Source organism: Phodopus roborovskii, unplaced genomic scaffold (genome assembly GCF_943737965.1).
Source record: "Phodopus roborovskii unplaced genomic scaffold, PHOROB, whole genome shotgun sequence".
In the NCBI taxonomy this organism is placed as follows: domain Eukaryota; kingdom Metazoa; phylum Chordata; class Mammalia; order Rodentia; family Cricetidae; genus Phodopus; species Phodopus roborovskii.
In genome coordinates, this window is record NW_026126418.1 from 6,203,622 (window position 1) to 6,228,375 (window position 24,754).

At 37.4% G+C, this 24,754-nt stretch overlaps 1 protein-coding gene across 2 annotated transcripts in view; it reads left to right on the forward strand.

The window, feature by feature from the left end:
- Trim44 (tripartite motif containing 44) overlaps nucleotides 1-24,754 on the forward strand; it is a 98,909-nt gene that overhangs the window by 36,028 nt on the left and 38,127 nt on the right. Inside the window, exons 3-4 of one of the 2 annotated variants that reach the window (XM_051184088.1) lie at nucleotides 4,808-5,047; nucleotides 14,755-14,774. In XM_051184088.1, coding sequence (XP_051040045.1) covers nucleotides 4,808-5,047; nucleotides 14,755-14,774 — 260 coding nt within the window. Of the gene's footprint in view, nucleotides 1-4,807; nucleotides 5,048-14,043; nucleotides 14,086-14,754; nucleotides 14,775-24,754 lie in introns of those variants that run through there. The other variant, XM_051184089.1, reaches the window with a different exon arrangement.

Consider the following 24,754-nt stretch of genomic DNA (forward strand, 5'->3'; position numbering starts at 1 on the left):
CCCCCCCAGCAAGAATTACTAGCTTCAAGTCTCAATGGTACAGGGTTGAAAACTTTCAATCATAGTCACCTGCGAATAGCATATAGCATTGCAAAGATGAAGTTGGTAATGAGGGAGCTAGAGAAGTGCAGCATCTCTCCCTCCCCCTCCCTCCCTCCCTCTCTCTCTCTCTCTGTCTCTCTGTGTGAGAGATGGAGGGGCAGAGACAGAGAATTTGACTCATAGTCTCTGGGAGGAAAAAAAGGAAAAGAAGGAGAAAAGAGAAGAAGAGCACATGGCTGCTTTTCTCTGGAGCCATGTAGGAAGGTGAGAATGCTGGTTTAAGGAAGATTGGGGTATTTGTTTGTTTTTTGGGCTGCTGGGGATCTAAATTGCATACTGTGTGAGAGATGGGGGGGCAGAGACAGAGAATTTTGACTATGGGCATAGTGCTTTGTGAGAAAGCATTGAATCATGTATATTGAAGGCCAAGTGCTTGTCTTTCTTGTTCTTTTAAAGCTACCTGTAATTAATAAAAAGAAATAAAACCTGATTTCCTGTAGTTCAGCTAGCAAGGAGTTAATAGCTCCTAGTCCATGTCAGATACTTTGAGTGGATATTGTTTTAAGTACAAGTTTCTTAATTCAAGGTTTTATGTGTAGGAATGTTGTGAGAATGCTGGTCCCCCCCCTTATACAGGAAGATTCTGGGATAAGATTTAACTCTTTAAGATGTAAATTATTTATCCTGGTGGGGACCGGAATGAACTCCGCACCACCGGGAGGGGTCTATGCCTTAATCCCAGTACTGGAAGGCAGGCATATCTTGAGTTTGAGGCCACCTGGTACATACTATCGGAGCCGGGTTGTGAGCTCTCCAAAAAATTTCGGAGGGACCTGAGCAATCATAAAGGCAATATGTTTAGCAGAAAACTTATGGTATTGGAACAAAGCAGAATTTCAAAACTTGACATCATGACTGTTCTTCCCAAGAGCTCCCTTTTGTCACTATAAAATCAGGTCACCTATAGGTATTCTCTATCATGTTCAGACCATACATAAATTAACAACCACTGTTTACAAATTATAGACAGTGCACACTAATGCAGCCATAAGCAGATAGAGGATTGTGCTCATAAGGGAAGTGCTAATGGTTTTAGCATATTGGGAACCAGTTGACCAAAGAGAGAATGCTCCTTTTATAACTTTTGTGTTAAGGACCAAGTCCCTTGGGTAACATTTTCCTGAAGATACTCAGTGCCTTATTAAGTATGCACTTCAAAGAGGAAGAGGCATAGTTTTCTCTTAATAATACAAGTTCCACCTTGTATTATTATCCTCTAAGATTTCACACTAAGATTTTGGTTGGAGTAAGCCTTGATAGTTTAGTAGATGCTATATAGAAAGCAGCCTCCAGATTCCATTTTCACCATTCTGTCCATCTACCTTCCTTACTGAGTTTGTAGAGTTTTCCCTTTTTATAGACGTCACATATAGTGAGACTATCACTGACATTCATGGGGGACTTTAGGACTGGCTGAAGCAGTACCAATAAACCCACTCAGGAAGAAGATAGGAGACTTCCAGATAATAGGAATCAGCATGAAGTGTTCATTGTTTTTGAGATTTTTTCCCCCCTAGGATAGAGGTTTGATGAAGGTGAAATAACTGGAAGGAAGTTTAGAAGGCAGGAGTACTTGCCCAGAGCACCCATTCTTCCACATGCCCCCTCTCAGGTTGGCTCTTCCTTAGGCCCTGGAGTAAGGTGAATGTCAGGACTCAAGTTATTTCTTTGAACTAGGTTGAAGAATATCCATCAGTTAATTAGTGGTGATGGAAGTAGGAGGAAGGCATAAAGGCTTGATAGATTATTCTGCTCTGCACTCTTATTTTCCACTTCCTTTGGATAAGACAAAGTATCTTGTTGAAGAACTATGTAAAGCAACAGGAAATGAGGAATTTAATTATTAAAAGTTAGGATTAATTTGCCTCCCCTATGACCCAGTTTTCCTGATTGTGATGCTAGCTTCCTAACTTTTCAGCTACATGTGTATGTGAGGTCTAGTCAAATAGATTGCAGTCATTTTATATCGTAATTGTCGTTTTCAGTCACATGAAACCACTAAAAATATTTAGAGAGAGTATCAGGCATTCCGAAAAGTTCATCTCTTTGTGAAAACTTTCTAGATTTAGTTTTTAAGAGAAGCTCCAAGATCAGTAAACAGTTAATGTATCTTAATAAGTAGAAATGTACTGATGGTCATCACAGCAGCACTGATATGCATACATTAAAATAAAAATATAAAATAATTACAAAAGCATTTGAATTCTGCAGGGCCTAGATCACTTAGCCAGTTGGTATGTCCCTGGCAACTTGGCATACAGGCATTCTTTTACCTTGGGATCTTTATGGCATTGTTTAAAAAGCTGCTTAAGACCTCATCAATCTTCATTCAGTTTCTAATAAGCTAATATCTCCTTCCCCTATTTTCAGTCTTTCTGTTTTCTTTCTTACATTTTTCCAGTGTGGTCTTTTTCCCCTGCTAGACTTGTATGAAAACTTTACCAGACTGAGAACAAAAAGATTGAAGTCTCTTCCTCTCCTACAAGTTTATTTCTGTGTCTGTTTCCTTATCTATAAGAGAAGTTCTCATAGGCAATAACTACCTCTTCTTCCCTCATACTTTCCTGATACACCCTTTTCCTGTCACTTATAGTTCTACTTCTTCATTGTGTGTGTGTTATATGTATATGTGCACATGGGTGTAGTGTGTATGTGCAGAAATTGGTGTGCAGTGTTTAATTACTCTTACTGTTTTGATTTTTCATGAGAATTGTATATGTTGTATATATATGTGTGTATATGCATGTTTGCATGTGTGTATATGTTTATGTGTATGCATGTGGAGTTCCAAAGTTGACATGAGAAATCTTTCTTAGTCTCACACCCCTTTATTCATTGAGGCAAGATCTCTCAGTTAAACTCAGAGCTTTCAGATATTTAATCTCTGTATCTACCTTCTAAGCTTTATGATTGATTATAGGCAAGACGCTATGCCTATCTGACACTTACATGGGTTCTGGGGATCTGGACTCTGTTCCTCATACCTGCAGGACAAGCATTTTAACCACTGAGCCATCTCTCCACCCCTACCTTATTTTTAAGACAAGAGTTCTCATTGTACCTGGAGCTCATTTTTTCTCTTAAACTAGCCAGTGAGGTCCAGGATCTGTCTGTCTTCCCTGTGCCACCTCTGCTCCTGCCCCAGGAGCTCCTGCTCCAGGAGTGCTGGAGATACAAATCTAGGCTGTCATGCTTACACAGCAAGTACTTTAACAAATGAAATACCTCCCAGGTCCTTTCCCTGCTGCTTATCTCAGGTACACATAATATGGATAGTTGTTTAAAAACACTGATGAAATTGGAGATGTAGCTCAGTGGTAGAGCATTTGCCCTGTATGTGTAAAGCTCTTGGTTTGATCCCTAACACCACAAAAACAGTAAAGCAAAATAAGAAAATACAGAGTTCTTAAAATAACTTATTTTTATAGGTTTTTATTTTGTTTGCCTTTCTCATTTCTTAGCCAAATACACTGTCAGCTGCTTGCGTTTGTGTGCACACACTCGAGTGTGTGGGTGTGGGGGTGTGTGTTTGGTTTATAGTTGTAGGAAAATAAGATAGTATCATTTTTGCCTACTACATTGAAAAATGTAAAAGTTTGATATTTCCCAGTATTGATAAGGTTGTAGAGAAATCCTTCCTTTCACACAGTATTGCATAATTGCTCCATCCTTTTCAGAGAGTAGTTTGGCAGCTTCACAATAACTTTAGCATATGTATGAAATGGCTTAATGATTTAGGAGATCTCTGAAGACACTCATGTAAATGTAAATATTAAGAGATATTCCTCAGACATTCATTGTTGTGTTGTCTGTAAAAGGAAAAAGTTAGAAATTGCATGTTTCTCTTATGAGAAGAATGAATAGGATATATTTCTTTATATCCTGCAAGTGGTAAAAAGTAATAGAAAAGATGAAGGTGCTGTCTGTATTCACTAACATTTTAAGAGGAAAAACAGGACGTAGAACCATATGTTCACTCTAACCCATTTATAGAAACATTTATGTATACGTGAGTAACCATATAGAATAAGTAGAACAACTACTGAACTATTGTGTCGTTGTATTTTGACTTCTCAAGACAGTCTTACTATATTGACCAGCATGGCCTCAAAACCTTGATCCTCCTACATCTGCTTTCTAGATACTGAGGTTTCAGGCATGTACCATTTCCTGGTTCAAACTTTCCCTCCTCTTTTTTGTTTGTTTTTGAGACAGAGTTCTTTATAGCCCAACTGTACTGGAACTCATTGCTAATGTGCTGGCTTTGAATTCTTGACATTCCTCTGCCTCAGTCTCTGGCATGCTGAGATTATAGTTATAAACCACCATATCTAGCTAGAAATTGTACTTTTCATTTTATGTATTCTTCTATTACAGTTTTTAAAAAGTAGTTATGTATTACTGGTATGTAAATAAAATCCAAAGGAACATATGTATGTATGTATGTATGTATGTATGTATGTATGTATGTACACACACACACACGATAAAGAATTTGTTCCTAAACAATAAAAATGGTTACCAGAAAATTTATCAAAGGTGTTGGAAGAATATTGTTGAGAGCATATTTTTGAGACTTAAAAATGAAATAGCCACTGTAATTTGTTTTTTGAGCAGGACTACCTAGCACTATTTTAAAAAACCTCTCCCTTTGCAATTCTTTGTTATGTTCAATCTACACTTCTTATGTATCTGTGTTCTACAGGTAACTCGAGACCAGATGAAGTTATTTATACAACAAGAATTTAAGAAAGTTCAGAAAGTGATTGCTGATGAGGAGCAGAAGGCCCTTCATTTAGTGGACATCCAAGAAGCAATGGCCACAGCTCATGTGACTGAGATACTGGCGGATATCCAATCTCACATGGATAGGTTGATGACTCAGATGGCACAGGCCAAGGAACAACTTGATACCTCTAATGAATCAGCTGAGCCAAAGGCAGAGGTAAATGAAAATGCTGGTAATTTTTAGCAAGAGAAGTATATAACTACCATGTTTGTTAATTAAGAAAATGCCTGCTTGTGATCTCTAAACATAACAAATTAAAAACTTGGGGAGGATTTCAACTAGTATGGACACGAGCACAGTATTGGCTACTAGGGTCTGTACTTGGCATTTCAGCCGGCAAAGTATTAACCAACATAATTTAAAGGACTATAGTCAGGGAGCAGCTACTAATCATAGTTAAGACGACAAGCTAGAAATCTAAACTAGAAAAGAGGGTAAATGACAGAATGACAGACACATCCCATCTCAAGATGTGAAATGAACATAGAAATGATTTTTTTTTTTTAAGACATGAGAACAGGGTTGAATTAGAATGAGTCAGGTAAAGCCCAAAACAGTTCAGAGTGAACAACTGTATATTTTGTGAATAGCAAAGGGGTGCTTCCCATTTGGTATTTTAAGGATCCATCTATATAAATTGAAGGTATATTTGCTGGATTAAAAGCCGCACACGAGGCTGTGCATTGTGGCACAGCTACTTGGGAAGATAAGAAGGGAAGATGATGACTCCAGCTTGTATAGTGAGATACTGTTTCAAAAAGAAAACCAAAATTCTTAGGAAAATAACAAAACAAAAAGTAGAGCATATTGTGAAAAGAAAAGAATAACATGAACAAAACACACAAGATAAATGTGAATCAGTATTACAACTATATGCATTTCATAACAGAATAAAGTGTTTGGAGTATTTCAAATAACATATTTAGACACACACACACACATTTCAAACAATGTATTTACACACACACACCTACACACCTACCTACCTATCTACCTTCCTACCTTCCTTAAGGCAGAAGCTAGGAATGGTGATAACTAGATTTAATTCCAGCATTTAGGAGGCAGAAGCAGGTAGAGCTCTGCGAGCTTGAGGGCAGCCTTGGCCTACACAGCTAATTCTAAGCCAGCCAGAAGTATACATACCCTGTTTAAAAAGTTTGGGAGGAAGACCTGAAGATGGCTCAGCAGTTAAGATCACTTGCTGTTCTTGCTGGTGACACAAGTTTGGTTGCCAGCATCTACCTAGTGGCCCACAGCTGTCTATAAATCCAGTTCCGGAAGATCCAAAGTTTCATCTGCCCTGTAAGCTCCTGCATGTACATGTTGCACAGACATATACACACAAAAGGAAGGAAGGGAGAAAGGAAGGGAAGGAGGAAGGAAGAAAGGGAGGCAGGCAGGGAGGAAGGGATGAAGGAAGATAGATAAGAAAACTTAGGTAAGTCAGCCTAGGCAACGATCTATTTCAGAGAGAGACTAGTGTTCAATAGGACTTTATAATAGTGAGTAAATCTTCTGGTCAAACACATTCCAGGTAGGTTGAGATAGTTTGTTCTATAAGAAACTGTGAGACAATCCTGTGGGCTTTCCAGAACTGCTGCTGAATTAATGAGTTAAGCATTAACTGGCAATTTTACTCAGGCCACAGAATATACTGGCCAGTGAAGAAGTCAGGGTATATGTAATACCAGACTCAGGTCTTATCCAGGTCAGTTCAGCAGGCATTGAAGACATCATTCTACCCATCCAATATTACTGCTTAGTTTTCATTTTATCCCTCCTAGAATTAGAAAAGTGTGTGTCTAAGTAAATTTCTAGGTATACAAGAGAATATTTTTAATTATCATTTAAAGTCTGTCACTCCCATTTACAGATGCTATATTGAGATTCACAGAACTACAGAAACACTAACCTAGTGTCTTAAATAGAAAATGGAACCAGAATTTAGAATTAAGTTTGTCTTATTCTACTGCCTTCTTTCCCTCTTTTATGTATTGTATGCTAAGTATCCTATTTGTATCTATGGGAGAAATCAAGAGAATTCACTTAAGACATTTTAGTGTGAGTTAGTTGTTTTGACTGGAAGGGTCAAAAGGAGTAACTATCTAATATTCCCTTCAAATTGAGTCCTTGTGTTAAGTTGTACTTTCAGAAAGAAAGCTTTTGTTTGTGACTAGTTTCCTCTCTGTTTTAATTTTATTCTAAGTTATGAATTTAGTTTCTCCCTAACATTAAGTCTTCTTTAAATACTTCGACTTAGAGAATTACTGTTGGGGTGTAAGAGCTGACAAAGTGTAAGGACTAACTAGGTGTAGGCATAATGAAGCTGTTAAGAAGTCCCAGCATTCTGTTAGGTAGAGCATTTTCAAAGAGCTTTTGTCATTAATAACATCTCATGCCAATTAATTGGGTAATTTATTAGTTAGAGCAAATGTCCAATACCTCTCACTTCACAGAGGAATTCTTTTGTTTCTTTTGTATAATACAGAATTAGAAGAAAAGCCACCTGTATTTTTTAATTCAGTCAAAGATTTCTTTTTCATCATTTTTTATGAGTATGTTCAAACAAACATACTACAAAATTGGAAGGATTTTCTGGATTACACCCTTATAACCTAAAATTAAATTCTAATTCATTGACATTTCTCTTGTTGCTTATCTATATTTCTAGTCATCTTTCCAATCCATTTTATTTTTAATGCTGAAAACAAAATGGTAGATCTAGAGATGTCATTTGGTAAAACACTTTCCTGGCATTCATGAAGCCCTTGGGTTTGATCCTAGCACCATATAAAACTGATGTTTTAGGGCACACACAGTATTCAGGAGGTGGAGACAGGATCAGAAGCTTGAGATCATTTTTGGCTACATAAGGAGTTTGAGACCAGTCTAACAAAAGAAAGCAAAGAAACAGAGCAGAATTTCTAGTTTTGCATTGGACTCATGATCATGTTTCATTTTACTGTTTTCTAATCTCTGAATGAAAGTCACTTATCGGGGGGAAAAGATTCAGTACTACCTAAGAACTTTGGACTTAAAAGATCTACAATGCAGAGAATTACCTAGCTAAATGTCTGTAACCAAAGAGTTTGTGAAAGTGTTACGCAGTTACAGAGAAATCTTTTGACCATACCTGCCTATTCTAGAGTAAACTCATAAAGAGCTTACTTCTCATCAGCCCCAGTTGGCACTATTGCAGTGGAGCTAGTGGGCTGAATATCTGTTATCTATGTTCCCCTACAGTAACAACTCATCTTTTCTTTTTAATACCATTTATTTACTTTTATGTGTATTGGCATTTTGCCTGATGTATGTCTATGTGAGGGTTCCAGATCCCTTGGAACTGGAGTTACATACAGTTGTGAGTTGCTATGTGGTTGTTGGAAATTGAAACCAGATCCACCAGAAGAGCAGCCAGCCCTCTTAACCACAGAGCCATCTCTTTAGCCCCCATAAGTTATCTTTATTTCTCCATGGAACTTTTAGGCTAAACCTTACTTTCTGCTTTTGTCCTTTCTCCTCTCAGTATTAAGGATCATTTGACATTCACCTGTAGGTGCTCCTGACAGCTTTATCAATACGGAAGTACTAATAGCCTTCCCTGTGGAGACTGTTTCTAGAGCTCTGAACTATTTCCTCTTACCCCGTGTTAACAAGCCACTCCCTGATCAGTAGATGGAAACTTATATTATACTCTGCCCTGTAGTAATGAGCAGGCACCTCTCCCTTGCCATAGCTAACTCTGTGGAAACCAGAGTGGAGTCCTGTGATCTGTGCCAAGCAGAGGCATATACACTAAGTGGTCATTTAAAGCAGAGTTCACCAAAGTAATCCAGGACATACTTATTCTGAATTTAATAGGTTAGTGACCTGCTAAGATAGAAGGTTTTAATACAACTCTAATACAACTTCATCTTTTCAGCATAGAGACCAAAATTACTCATTATACTGATAAAATCCCAACTGTAAGGGGAAAAAAAGCACATGCCAGCACCAATATGATACAGATATTGGAATCATCAGATAAAGACAGCTATCATAAAAGATGGATATTTACAAACACCTGGGAAACAAGCGATGCAAAAAAAGACCAAATGAGCATTAAAAAATTTACAAATATGAAAATGGACAAAGCTTAGTGGTAGAGCCCTTACCTGGCATGTGTTAGACAGACCCTGGGTTCCATGTCCAGTGTCACACAGACAGACACACACAGACATGACAAGGAAATCATTGGATGGGCTTTTTTGCAACTTGGAGACATCAGAAAATAATTGGTAAGTTTGAAGACAATTTGATAGTGATCCATTGCTATCAAAAGATTTAAAAATAATTAAACAAAGCTTCAGGGGCCCATCGACAATAGCAAAGGACCTGATGCTTATATAATAAAGGGACAAGAAAGAAATGTTAAGCCAAAAAAATCTGAAAAATAATAGTGGTACCCAACATTCAGTTGGAAATGTAAAACTTTAAATTTAAGGAGCAGAGCAAACCAAAATAATAAAAACGCTTAAGAAATCTTAAGAATTAGGACATACCAAATTAGACTTCTGAAAAATAGTGAGAAGGGAAGATGCTCTGAATACAGAGCTCCTGAAGAGAAATTATAGAAGAGAACACTTTGATAGAACATACGTCTCTCTTAACAGTTTTTATCTTATATATGTTCTCAAAAATGGTTTAAAATTTTCTGTTAATTTAAATTGCTTTTGTTAAATATTGTTAGGAGTATGTTTTTCTCTGCCACCTGGTCAGGTCCCACTGCCACGCCAGCCCCAAATAACACACTGAGACTCTGTATTAGATATAAAGCTGTTGGCCAGTTACTAGTTTCTTATTATTGTTAACCCATTTCTATTAATCTAAGTACTTCCACGTAGTCTTATCTTCCCCGAGAGAGGGGCTGGCGTTCTGCTCTCTCCGTCTTCCATCCTGGATCTTCTCCCTACTACTTTATTTCTCCTCCTTGTCTCCTAGTCCTGCCTATCTTGCTTTCTATTGGTCAACAGTGCTTTATTCATTAACCAGTACAAGAAACATATTTACAGAATGACATCTCCCATCAAATATATTTCTGCATCCTTTATATTATCAATATTATTAAAAGAATTGTTTTAATTTTTGTTCTTCAGTATTTTATGTGATACATAAAATACAACTTTTTCTTTGAGACAGGTTTCACTGTTTTACCCAAATTGACCTTAGATTTCTGACTCAAGCAGTCCTTCTGCCTTAGACTTCTAAGTAGTTGTAACTTCAGATATGTTCTACTGTCCCCAGCAACAAATGAACTTTCACCTTGTATTTGTGACCTTGCCAAATTCCCATATTAGTTATAGCTTAATAGATTCTTTGGTTTTATGCATCAGCAGTCATGTTGTCTATGACAGTCTTGCTTCTCCCTCTAAGCTCTATGCTAGTTATTTTCCCTTTTTTGCTGAAGTGCAACTGTAAGGACTATTAGTGCAGTGTCTGCATGATGATAGCTGCCTTACAGGTGTGTGATGGTGTTTTTAAATGTTCTTCATCAAATTGAAGTTTTCTTAGTCATAAATTATATTGAATTTTGTCTTCATCTATCAAGATGGTTATATGTATTGTCTGTATTTTATTGTAATGGATAATTACATTGACTAATTTCACAATATTAAGTTGACTGTACATTCTTGAAATAAACTTTCACTCAGTCATGATGTATTATTTATTATCTGGGTACAGTTTGCTAATTTAAAAGTTTTTATGACTTTTCATGAGGGATATTGATCTATAGTTTTTATATCCATATTTTTGTCAGTTTTGGGCATTAGGTATACATTGCCTCATAATTCAAACTGAGAAGTATTCCTGTCTCTGTTTTCTGAGTTTCTACTCTTTATCAAAGTTACATATTAAAAATATTTTATCCATTTTTTTTATTCAGAATAATATGCTTAAGAAGTAATGAATGTCTAGGCACTCCCTGCATCTTCTTGCAGTCTGCATTCTGACCTTTACCTCTGCTACTCAGTGTCCTTTCATTTCAGTAAGAACTTCACCAAACAGGAGGACACAGCATAGAGTTATATGTTTTATCCCCTGCCTCTGTTTCCCAAGTGCTAATAAGGTTTCAGACATGTTCCACCTTGCTCAATTTAAATAGTGCAGTGTCTAAAATCTACAGTCCTGTGCATGCTAGATGCACTGTCAACTGTATATATCCCCCAAACTTTCTATCCAATTTTTGAAAGAAGAGTTCTGAATTGTAATGCAATAATCCTAGTAAAGTTTGTTTCTGTGGAGAAAATATTAAAAGTATAATGCACATATATCTTAAGCATTTATTTTTAATTTTAAAATCTACTAGTTTTTACTTGAAGTTCAGATGTTTTTAGAAAAATGTGAGTTTGCTAATTGAAATTGAATGTCATATTTTCAGTATGGACTACATCCACTACCATTTTAAATGCCCAGTTGAGACTAGGACATAGCTCAATGGAAGCGTTTACATAGCATGTTAAGGTTCTGGGTTTTCTTCCTAGCACCCTGAGAGATCAACAATAAACAACTTGTCTAAACTGTCTAGTGTTAATTCATAGTGAAGGAGATATGATTCAAAGCAAATGTAGAATCTTAGACATTGTTGTAATTTAATTTTTGTAGTATTTTGCATGTTCTACCTATATTCAAAATTTTAATAATTTATCATCTTTAATGAATGCTGTGAAGCATTTAAATTCGCAAGAAACAACAATTCTTGGGGACAGTGGTTGTCTCTCTTATACTCATTTTTGATATTTAACTTGTCATGATAGCTGCAAATTTACCTGAATAAGCAGATTTGGGATTCAACTGAAATCTTGGTGAACTTCATCTCCACTAGTGGAAATAGAAAGGAAAGGTCACATTACAGTGTATTGTGCCATCTAAAAGCACTCATGGTGTTAGAAGGAGGGATTTGGGAATATTGCTTAATCTAACAAGGCACTTCTAATATCTATAACCAGAATTAACTTAATTAATCTTAAATCCTGCTATGTCTTTGCTTGAACTTCTAAGTAATTATTTACTATATACTTATGCACCTTAGATATGACCAAAACAGTTTCTTTTTCAAATAGTTGAAATTTAGTGAGGGAGACACCGTGTGGTGCTGTCACCATCAGTTTTCTTTAGCTGCTAGTTGAGAAGAATGAACTCCACAGACACAGAGATTAGAAAATAGCGTGATTTTCCCATGCTCTCAGTGAGGGAGTTTCTGAGTCAGGCCTGATCTTAAAGGAGTGCCTAAAATTAAGAAGGCTTTCAGGATGGAGGTGAACATTTGGGGTAGCAGGACCAGCATATGCACATTTTTTTACCAGCAAGTTATAGTCATCTGGTGAAGTTGTCTAAATAGACTTATACTTTATAAATGTGCTTCTTGTTTCATCCATTTGTATATTCCTGCAGCAGTGAAACTTTGTAGTAGGGCCGGTTGTTTTGAAAAAGATAGAAATATAATAAAACTGCCTTTTCTTTGCTCACCTGTTCCCTGATCAACAAATCAGTTAAAAATTCAGGAGAAGCTTGGTAATGGTATCACAAACTTGTTTATATCACAAGTTTATATCACAAGTTTGTATCACAAACTTGTTTATAAAACTGAATCTGCAAAAGTTAATTACCAAACTTCTTAATGTTGGTGTTAATGTGAGATTGATTTATGACTCAGAAATCCTACTCAGTCTCATACAAGCCTTCCAATGTAGGCTGGATTCTAATTCACCACACTTCTTCCTCAGCCTCACAAGTGCTAGAACAGAGGGGTGTTCATGGAAACCATACACAAATCCCGTTTCATAGCCATTGTACCAAAATGTGTGTGACTGTGAAGAAAACTTGCTTTAGTCATGGGAGAACGTTTAGATGTACGTTTAGATGTTCCTACAAGGTTCTCTTAGGTAGTTACATTTAAATAGCCAAAGATAATTGAAAAATTGTCTTGAAGTTTAATTGCATCATTGATGGTTATATAATTCATGAAATTTAAATTATATGATTTTTCTTGCTGTATTACTGTACTGTACTGAGATGTGTAAGTTGATCTAAATGCAAAGAAATCCCCTACTACCCTCTATCATCCTTTTACCACATAGCCCCCTTCTCTCTTACTGAAATACAAATGATTAGTGCCCTTACACTATTCAAACCCTCTGTAATCTACTAAAATGCCCTTCTTTTCAATCTCTAGCACATAGAATGGTTAAATCACTTTCATGGCTGCAGCTTCCTTTATAGGCCTAATCTCTGGTAATCTGTCTTTATCCCACTTGCACTCTTAACCCACTTGCCCTTAGCCCCACTCCCACACTGCCCAAAATACGTAGGCACATTCTCATTTTCTAGTTCCACAGACCCCAAATTCTCTGTCTCCCTCCTTACATCTATCTTATCATGTCTATAGATAGATAATCTGTCTGTCTGTCTGTCTATCTGTTGTGTCTATATTAATTAAACTGTTATGTATTTTCTCTTGTTAGCCAAGTCTTCTTCCCACTTTTTACTATTGTTAGTCTGGGGAGAATCCTGCTTATACCAAGTATCAATGTATATTGTCACCTTCTCTTCCTTGTCTCTGAGGTCATTCTGTTTATGCCTTTGATAGAGCCCTTAACACACTTTAGTTTATTTTCTGTGTGTGAGCTCCTTGTTGAGAACTCAGAAGCTTAGATCATTATCCTTAGCACTTACACACTGTTTTAATGATCCATACTGAATTATTACTGATGATATTAAACAGTAACCTTTATTAACTGTCCTCTAAGGCACAAGCAATTATGAGCATTATTTAATCCTCATATTGATCCTATTGATACAGAGACAGTTATTACCTCACTTTATAAACTAGGAAGTAAAAGCTGAAAAGGGGCAGAATAACTTGGCTAAAGTAACACAGCAAGTAAGTGATAGAGCCAAGATTTGAACCCAGTGTGTCTGATTCCAACTTATACATGTTGGAATCATTTATTCATTGGTTCTTTGGGGAGTACAGCCAGAAGGTATGTTCTCTACTGAAGTCAACCCTAAATGACTGAAGAGGGGAGTGTGAAAGGTACTTTGTCACCAGAAAGATAAGTGAAATGCCATGGGAAAGGCTTCAAAGTCATTTGAAAGCTCTCATTTTGTTACAGAGGGAGATGCCAGATAAGCTACTGTGATGGTTATTGAGAAAGTTGGGCCAAGAAAATGAAACACTGAGAAAAATAATGCACATTTGTGCAGAATGAATGAGAAAAAGAGGAAAGGTGTTGTTTGGGTAATGAATGAGGTAGATTACCAGTGCTCAGACTACCCATTTACAGAGGGGATCCAAGGGTCAGTTTAACCAATTAGCATGTCCTGGTGGCACATTCTCCTACGTCTCAGGACTTTGGCGAGAATCTTCCTGATTCCTAATTTAGAAATCTTCCCATCTCAATATGCTGTATATTAGAACTGCTATGTTCATATTTTGAGAAAAAGTGCTAGACCAAGACGGAAATACTTTTTTGAAGAATACAACCTGATGCTTTTGATGCTGGTTAGCTTTGCCCAAGACTTGCGATTTTGGGGTTCTTGGTTTGCTCAGAACTAAATACTGCTAGCTTTGGAAATAAAAAAGGAAGGCTGTTATTTAGACCTCCTAGGTCTGTGCATTCATATTCCATGCTTGCAAGGGAAAATTATTAGTCCATCTTTGCTGGGCAGTTTGAACATAGGGATATATTATTCCTTGTCTTAGCTCTTAGACATCTTTTGGTTTGTCTTTGTTAAAATAAACACTCAGCCTTGCTTTTGGTTTGAGCATGGATAGGGAAATTACCAACAATGATTTTTAATGCTGTTTCTTCTTTGTTTTCCAGGGTGATGAAGAAGGACCAAGGTAAGATTATATTTTTGCTGCTTATGTGTTCTCAGAGTGGAAAGACATTTGTGACCTTCTAATGCTTCCTGAAATATAGATAAGCAAGGGACAGCAGGGAAAAGGTGCATCTGTCTTAATCCAGGGCTGTGAGGCCTTTAGTCTGTAGGACAACCATCTCCTTCCCCATCTGTGTCATTTTCTGCCTGTAAACTTCAGATAAAGGTAGACTTGAAAGTATATCGTGACAGAGACTTGGCTTTTTTTTTTTTTTAAGCACATTCAGAGTCCCTTGTTCAGAAGAGCAGGCTCTATATTTGAATGATAATTAGACTATCAGGTGGATATACTAAACTTCAGTGTCCTTTTTTGATATAAATTAGATTTTGTGAATGTGCCCTAGACTGTATTGTTTCTGTCACAATGAATGTCAAACTGAATACTAGGTCATAAATATAAAAAAACATTATTTAAGGTGAAGGGAGAGGCCTTTGTACTTTTCTATATCAACAGTTAGATGAAATTTAACAGAGCATTTATTATTCTCTCAGTCTGATGGTAAACTTGGACTCTCTTTCCTCTCCATCTGCTTGAGCAGTGAGAAAATACTGTAGGAAATGCTGCAGCTGTGCCATCAAACAAACTGTAATGTCCAGACAGACCCCATCTGTCATGGAGACTAAAGGACTTAAGATACAGAGATACCAGTAAGGGCGTCTGGTTCTCTGCTATTTGAACTTTATTTTAACCTCAGTACTGCTTTTCTAAGGCATTGTAAGTAGAACCTCAATGAGTATAAAGCATTTTTATTATGTGGAGTTAAGGCTGTGTTCCCTGATGAACCATTGTCTTCATCCCAGCAGAGCCTGAGCAGCTTCCACAGAGACCAGAGTTCCTCAGAACTCAGTGTGAGATTCAGTAATGTGACTCAGTTCCTTCTTAAAGGAACCAAAATAAACTACCCAAGATTCCCTATGGAGTCAGTTTTTGACTTAGGTTTTATTTCTGACCAATAAATATAGTTTCTTTTTCCTCCTGTCTCAGGTTTTATTTTTTATTTTTTTTGTTTTTGTTTTTTGTTTTTGTTTGTTTTTTGTTTTTGTATCACTGTGATGAAATATACCTTGACACAAGCAATTTAAGAGAGAAAGCGTTTATTTGGCTCAAGGTTCAAGGCACAATTGATTATGGTGGGGAAGTGAAGAAGGACCTTGCAGCAGCTGGTTATATTGCATCTGCAGCAGAAGAAAAAATCAGCAAATGTTTGTGCTCACCCCATCTTTCATTTTTATATTGTCTAAGATCTCACCTAGGGAATGGTACCACTCAGTGGGAATGCTTTCCCACTGTACTTAACCTAATCAAGATAATTCCCCTACAGCCATGCTCAGAAGCCAGTCTAACCTAGATGATCCCTCCCAAGTGTATGTGGAGGATTCTCTCATAAGTAAATTTAGATCCTGTCAAGTTGACAGTTATCGCTGATTACCACCTTTTGAATCCTCCCCCACTTTGAATGAATTGTTTGAGAATATCATACATGAATATAATATGTCTTGATAAATCTACCTTTACTTCCTGCTCTCCAACTTTTTTCATATTTCTACAATTACTTTTACCTTCCATATGTTCCTTTTAAACCCACTGAGTTCACTTAGTGCTGCCAGTATGTGCATGGGTGTAGGGCAAACAATGGAATGTGGGCAAAAGTCACAACCCTGAAGGAAATTGATGATTTTCTTCCCCCAACAGCCATCAATTGCCAATAGGTCCTCACCTAAGGGTAGGATTTTGTGAGCCTCTCCCTCATCCATTCTGGGATTTTGGCTAGCTTGATTTCTTGCAGGCCTTGTGCATGCAGTCAGAGGCACTGTGAGTTCATGTGTGTAGTGACTCGTCATGTCCTGAAACACTGTTTTGCAGTAACCTTCCACTAAATCTGGCTCTTACAATCTTTCCACCCTCTTCTCTAGTGATCCCCTGAGGATTTTGCAGAGGAGAGTGTGTGATACAGATGTCCCATTTAGAGTTGAGCAGTCTGTGGTATCTTATTCTGCGTATTGTTCAAGTGTAAATTTCTGTGTTAATTATCATTTACTGCACAAAGAAACTTCTTTGATGAGGGTTGAAAATGTACTAATTTATGGCTATAAAGATAAATATTTAGGGAACAATTTAAAATGATTTTTGTTAAGCAGAATAATAGATTCTCCTGGGACTTATGGCCTACCCACCTATGGATTCTTGGTCCAGTAGCAGGCATGTGTCCCACTTTGTGGAGAACTGAGAAATGTGCTCAGTTACCCCCCCCCCCCCCGAACATTGGTCCCACTCTTCCCCATGGGCATATCTTGCAAGGTTTACAACTGAGTTAGATTATTGAGTACATTGCCCTCAATCCCCACCCCCATCCCCATCACCTGTATGGTATCTCCCACTACTGTGAAAGCTAGCCTAGGGATGAAGCTTCTAGATGAAGCCAGCTCAAATTTTCCTTGTCTACTGACTGACATATATAGTATCAAAAAAATAGAGTCTTACCTTCAAATTCTGGAAAGTAACCAAGAACAATGGCAATAGCTTGTAATGTTTTGGGAGAAGTCTGTGGAACTCCACTGATCAACAGGAAGTAACCTATACCTGCCACTGTTGAACCCCTTTCTTAAGATGTTCCAAATGATGTCCTGTATCTGAATTTTTGGTACGTCCTTCTCTTAAGAAGTTTATTTCTCAGTTTCCACTTTAGAGCTACGGAAATAACCAGCTCTGGTTTGGTATGGTTCAATCTAGAAGCATCATGCTTTAAACCTAAAGAGCCTCAGAGAATCCCTTCAGAGTCTACCTTAAAACATTTTCGGGAACAGGCTTGTTCTGTATTATGGTTTCTTCCCTCCCTAGCTCCTTCCTGTTTTTTCTGTTCCTTTAAAATGAGTTTGTGGGAACTGAAGAAATGGCTCATCAGTTAAGAGAATTGCTTCTGCATGGCAACTCACAACCATCTGTAACTCTAATTCTAGAGGATCTAATGCCCTCTTACAGCCTTTGTAGGATCCTGTTCACATGGAATACACATAAATTCATGCAATCACTTACATATAAACATAAACAAATAAACATTAAAAAATGCATGTTTATGACCCTGATATAGCACAGACACTTTACTATACACTGTTACACACATGATGGTGACTAAGGCAGACATGGCATCTACTTTGTTCATTTAGAGTTTAGACAGAAGAGGTGAGCTTGTAAAGCAGCAGTATGAAGGGAATGCTATGATAAGGGAAGTCTGGGCTGTTTGAGGAGAGGGTTAAACTATTGTCTATCCCCCCACCATAAAAAAGGAAGAAAGGAGGGAGGAAGGAAAATAAAGGGGGAGGCAAAAGAAGGAAAGAAGAGAGAGAGAATGAATAAATTAAATAAAAAGTCTTATGTAAAAGCCTTAGACAAGAGAGTGTAGAAGATAAAATGCACTGGCCTTAGAAGTCTTCTTGGGATATTTGCACTATCCTGGAGTCAGTAGAAAGCCATTAAAGAATTTTAAATTAAAGGCCTGTAATTCCAGCATTCTGGAAGTGGAGGCAGAAAGATCCAAGGGTTTGAGACTGGCCTTGTTAGCTGAGCTATGTGAGAGTTCTCAAAATGAGCAAAAACAGCACTTTCAACAAAAATTAGCCTGAGCAGGTTTGTGTTTTAGATGTCTCTGTTGTCTTCAGTGTGAAAAATGAATTGGAGGCAATCATAAATCTTGGTAAATTGACTAAATGAGGTGTTTCTGTTTTGTGTTCTGCAACAAAATCCATGAGGGTAGATTCTACATAAGGACATTGATCAGCTTTGTAGTTCTGAAGGGTCTAGGGGCCATGGTACCACTATCTGATTGGCTGTGGTGAGGGCATCATTGTGCATGTCATTATGGTATCTTAAATATGTGCAGAAGAAAGGCTTGTGGGAGGTTTCAGGCTTTCATTTTCTTAGAACTAATCCAACTACATAAGCCTAAATTAATTCCTTCCCAGGGTAATGTCCCAGTGGACAAGTCACATTCTACTAGGTGTCACCTCTGGATATGGCCACACTGGTCACAATATGTGCAGTTTGTGAACCTCTCAAGGACAGATTATGTCTAAGCTCTAGCATTAGACCTGTAATGATATGATCTTGAATCTCTTTTCTCTAATTATTAACCACATTTTCATTTAGTTTGAACACCAAATTCTCCATGGTTCACCACTTAATTCTCTAGCTTCTTGAAATCTAGGACAGACACAGCTCTAGACTTTCTTTCCCCAAAAAAGAGTTCAAGCAAGACCATACTGTGAGACGAGCTTAGCAGAAGTAGTAGGAAGGTTTCATGGGATAGCAAATAGCTTTTCTATCCTGATGGAGCTTAATTAGGCTGAACATTTCCATTTTGTCATGGCCACATTCCAAATTTGCATTGATTATAAGAGTATAAGGATACTTGCAGAGAAGTGTAAGAGACTATCTTTCAAGTTTAACTGCAGATACCTTAGTGTCGTTTTGACAAGGTATAGAATTTCTTTTCTACTAAGTAAGATGTCAAGCTGTCTCCTTGCAAGCCAGACTGCTATGAATGTAAGTAGGATTCTCTTGAACTGGGACTTGACAAATTCTTTTTCAGTATTATGTGCACTTGAGAGCATGTTCTCAATTGGCAAAAAGGAAAGAGGATACATATTTTCTTCTTAACCTTTAAATTCATGCTTGTTGGTTCCATTCAGCTTATTTGTGTTGAACTACCATTTGTCTCAATCTATTCCAATTAGCATTTTAGGGCAAATTGCCTTTGATCTAAAATTCTTTCATTTATGATATACACTTTACCATTTCAACAAGCCAAAGAGAATTTTTCCCGTAGTTCTCTGTGTTGCTGTGAGATTAAATGAGTTTGATGCATAAAGGAAGAAGGAAGGAAATGCAGGTCTCCCTGCCTAAGACTGGATAAGGAATGAATATGGAGACTAGGTCCCATATTCAGTCATCCTCTACTGAGGAAGAAACAACAGCAAATATGTTGTATATCCTGTGGAATAGATTTTCTTTCTTTCCACCAGCTTGAGTCTTCTTGCCTTCTTTTCTCTTGAGTTTTGCCTTTCCAGGCTGTTTGATAAGATATAGCCAAATACTGTGATTTTGTTTATGCCTGTTCTTTGCTAAGTTTTACTGTACAGTTCTCTAGCAAATTAAAAGCAATAACTGTAGCTATCCTATACTGATGGTTTATATTATGTCCAAAGAGCTTACTATATATTTTCACTTAACTTGATGCAAATCTTGTGATGTAATTATCCTATTTGTTGAATGACGACATATTAATAAATTCTCAGAGAGAGTAAGTAGCAGAACTAGGAAGCAAGTCTGATCTATTTTCGGGGCTCATTTGGACCGTTGGCAGAAGGCAAGCACAAGGCTCTTTGTGACCCTATGTGGAAGCCAAGAGAATCCACACACAGTCCTCAGAGGATCACTTCAGTCTACTTCCTCTAACCTGGGGATCACGACTCACTGACGTATAATTACTATGGCCTATTTTCTGAAAGTGATTTCTTTTTCTCTTAGCTACTGTGCTTATCCAGGGATATCTATTTAATCCCCACAATGTCTCCTGAGCACCAACAACAAGAGGATGCTCTAGAGAGTCCAGCAAGCCTTTGATTGACATCACAGGATAGTTGACTATTGCTCGCTGTGTATTAGCTTCCCTCAGATCATGATACACAGTCATATGGCTGGCATGGATCCTCAGAGGGTATAGTAGAGAAAAAAATTTAATAAGTAGAACATGGATATTAACTACTGTGGAGTCATCTTGTAAGAAGATGTCTTTGAAGCGCAGAATGATTTTTTTTTTTCTTCAAGAAAAAAGCAATTTACACTTTTGGCTGCAATTTTCTGTCTTCTCTGTACTATTATGGGAGATCTTGTGTTCACTGCTTCACAGATTGGCTTCTTCTCTACCCCTGCTGAAGCCTGCTGAGAAGTAATATGTATTTGAGGAGAGGGGGGTGGCAGTATGATTGGCTGGTGTGAAAGCAATTGTTTTGTGGGAGGCAGTCAGAGGCAAGAGAGAAAGACCCTTAAACTCTTGTATTCAGAGGAAAAGGAGCAAGATCCAGGATTAAATTTTTGGTTTGCTGTTGAGGTTTTTTGTGATTTGTCTTTTTAAACTAAGAGGAAAATGACCTTTTAATAGTATCATCTATCCAGGGAATTTGTGTAGAATTTTACTCTTCAAAGCTGGCTGTTATTCAGGCAGAAAGCACCTGCTGAGATCATTGTGAATGTGACCATGTTGATTATGTGATCACATAGGAAGTATGTTTGGAAGGAGTAAGAGCAAAAGTCATTAACTTATCTCCCTTGTCGTCTTGTCTGTGCCTGTGACTGATGGCATGACCTTGGTCAAGTCACTTAACCTTGTATACTGTCATTTCTGTGTAAATACTCATCTCCCTGTCTCACCTTTATCAAGTTTGGGGTTTGTGTTAAGTCGTTTTTCCATTGCTGCAACAAAATAGAGGGAATAAAGTTACTTTTTCCTCATACACAGTTTCAGAGGCTTTAATCCATGGTCATGTTCTGTTTTGTCCTTCGACCTATGTCATGGTAGGTAGTAGATAATAAAGGAAACTTCCTCTTGGTGTCTGGGAGACAAAAATAAAGGAGAGCCAGAATCTCGATAGCTCTTTGAGGTACACTCCTATAACCTGTTTCTTCAGCAGACCTCTTTCTAAGGGTACACTACTGCCCAGTAGTGCCAGAGAGGGCAGCCAAGCCTCTATGTACATGTAGTCTTTGGAGAATGTTTACTCACTTTAGCTGTTTGTGTTTTAATTAGTAATTTTTAAAATTGTAAGTCACAGTTTTGTTTCTTTAGTAACAACAATGATTAAGTAAGAAGAAACCTTGTATTTGTTGGGGTATGGGGCAGTTATGATAGTGGTAGGAGACAGAACATAACGTAGTTATATTTTAATTAAATATAAAAATTACCCTGAAGGTGCATGCTACATATTTCACCTCCCCAAAATGAATAATCATATATTTTTCTGACTTCTCAGAGCTTATTGAAATAAATGAACTAAGCCACTGATACACATATTTCTTTTGTTGTGAGATTGCAAATTAATGGTATGGTTGCTGCATTCTCTTTATCCTAGGAGGCTTGTCTTAAAGCTGAAGAAAGGGGCTCTGATATTTGTGCATAGTTTAGAAATTTCTGGGCTGCTTATTATGCAAAGTAAGGTTCCAACATTTAAGTTGGTGGCAGCCTGGGAGTCTCTTACCTGGCATTTCCATGTTATAGAGAGTATGAACTTAATTTTGGTTTCCCATGCTGAGTTGGGTTGTTTATCTCCACCTCTAGCCAGGTGAACAGTGAAGCTGAGCTGTGCATTGTGCTGCATTTAGCTTCCTTGCTAAAGTAATTGGTTTTCAGAAACTTGCCTGAGAGTCACAACTTTATTTTGTGCATGTGTATTAACCAGAGAATCCATTTGCAGCTGGAAATTTCAGTTAAAATGCCTGACATGAATCTGTCTCCAAATGGAAATGCTGTGTAGTTATAGCATATGTTCTCTTATACGTCTGCCTACTTTTCAGGATTTCATAATGCTAAAGAAAAGGATGGGTAAGAACAGATTTGGGTTGTCACTTTCCTGCCACAGCTCTTCCCTGATCAGCTTCTACCTGCTATCCAACATGGTAGTTATGGTGCTGAGTGTGTTTATATACTAGACTTCAAGGCTTATCAAAACGAGGCTCTCCATTGTAAGTTCTGTTCCATAATGTCTCAAACAAAAGAGCTTGCAGAGGAATTCTTTCATTAATTTATCCAGCAAACATCTTAGATTGCCTAAATTGTACTCAGGCCTGTGATAGTTCTTGAGCATATAAAGACCAAGACTTTTGTTCTTGTATTTATAAAGGTCTTAAAGTCTAGTTTGAGAGAGCTAAATAAACAATTCATTATCATATTTAACTACAGTATAATAATCATTAAGATATTTAAAGGAGCATTATTGAATGAATTATGTGAGGATACATTTTAAATATTTAGATATATTAAATCATTTTTGCTCATAATATCCCTAATAACTGGTTTTTAATATTATCTTTATTTTTCTCCAGAGAAGCCAAATAACAAGGAGGACCCTAAGAGGTATACATGGATCACCTTGGGAAGGGAAATTACAAGAGACCTTACTCTAATTTAAAACCAAGTTTGGGAAATAGTTATCTAATTCTTTTCAAATAAATGGAGAAAGGCAATGTTAATGAACCTACATTTTCTAAGTGGAGGGCATATATCTTTTACTTAAAAACTAGTGAAAGAAATTGGTCTGAAAGGATGCCGTGTTGATACTCAGTTGGAATTGATGCTAAGGAGTTTGTCTGTGGCCTCACTTTCTTCCTTGTTTGTCTTCCTAGCCATTTGGCTTGGTCTTTGGCAGAGTAAGTTTTAGGAAGTAAGAAATCTAGCATTTTTTTTTTTTTTAAGAATAACTATATTTTATAGCCTTGTTATGTCCCCCTCTTGTGTGGACAGACATTGCAAAATTGTTCATTGTATCTTTTTTATTTTGCAGGTAACCTACTAGCTAGTTCCAAGTGCCTTCTTACTTCCTCCCAGTGAGAGGTGGGCAAGAGATAACATATTTTCACACCATCTAAGGGTTCTTTCTATTTTGGAGGTGGGGGCAATGGAAACTTTCAATAGACATCTATATCACATGCTGGGAACACATACTAATGGGGTTGTTTGTTTTCTTCCTTTTTTTTTTTTTTTTTTAAATCAAGACAGCTGTGGCTGTCCTGGAACTCACTTTTAGACCAGGCTGGCCTTGAACTCAAAGATCTACCTGCCTCTGACTTCTGAGTGCTGAGATTAAAGGTGTGTGACACCATAGCCCAGGTTGTCTTTTCATTATTCTATTCTTTTTTGAGTTGGTATGAGCTATATATAGAGTCACTAAGTAAAAGTTTCCTTAACATTAGAACTATAAGGAAGTGATTTCAAAGTTTTAAGAAAGACAAAACTGATATAATAGTGTGGTAGCAAATGGTGAGGTGTTACCATGGACCAAAATGTACTTCTTTAGATACCCTAAGCATGAGTGGTTACAGGTTTAGAAAGAAATGCTTTCCAATCCATAAGCAGGGGTTTCAAAGAAGAAAAACCACTTTCTTACATAAACATCCCACTCCCCCAAGTCCTCAATACTGCTACCAGTTCGTTGTAGGTTGAATGTGGTTGTAAAATGGAAAGCATTTTGTTTCCTTGGTGACTTCATGTCTCTTTACACTCTGGTTCCATCAGATCTATTTAAAGGAAAGTGAGAAAAACAGTACAGAGAGGGAGGAGCTGACAAAATTTCAAGGAAGCTAGGCAGGGAAAGCAGCACTTCTCAGTATTTCTCTGCTCTGGCTGTTACATGCATCTTGATCTAGGTGCTGTGGGGCAATGTGGCATTTTATCTGATGTGAGGTAGTGTCACTCAGACAAGTATAAAGTGACCAAGCTGGCAGCTTTGTCCTGTCTTTAAGTAGTGTTCAGGATTGGTAGTTAATCAGCAACAACAGTGCGACTTCCTGATACAGTGAACAGAAAACTGTAGTGGAAGCTAGATCTGTGTAATCTCAGAACTTTTAAAGCAGCTCTTACAGTTATACTCAGCCCCCTTAAGTACAGGATGGAATCGATTCTATGAGGAATACAGTTAGCTGGGATTAGTAATGTTTTAATATTGCTGGGATTAGAATCCAGATCTACAAGCTTAAAATTTTCTATGTTCAACGTGTATACTGCAGTGCCTTTGTCAGGAGGCAGAAGATCTAGATCTTATGACTTGTTAGCTGGGAATAAGTAAAGCTGATGGGTAGGATTATAAAAGTAAACAGGGATTCAGCACCTTATCAGAATTTTCCATTTCTTTGTCAAATATAAACAGGCAGTTTGGGGGGAGAAGGGGAGTTGA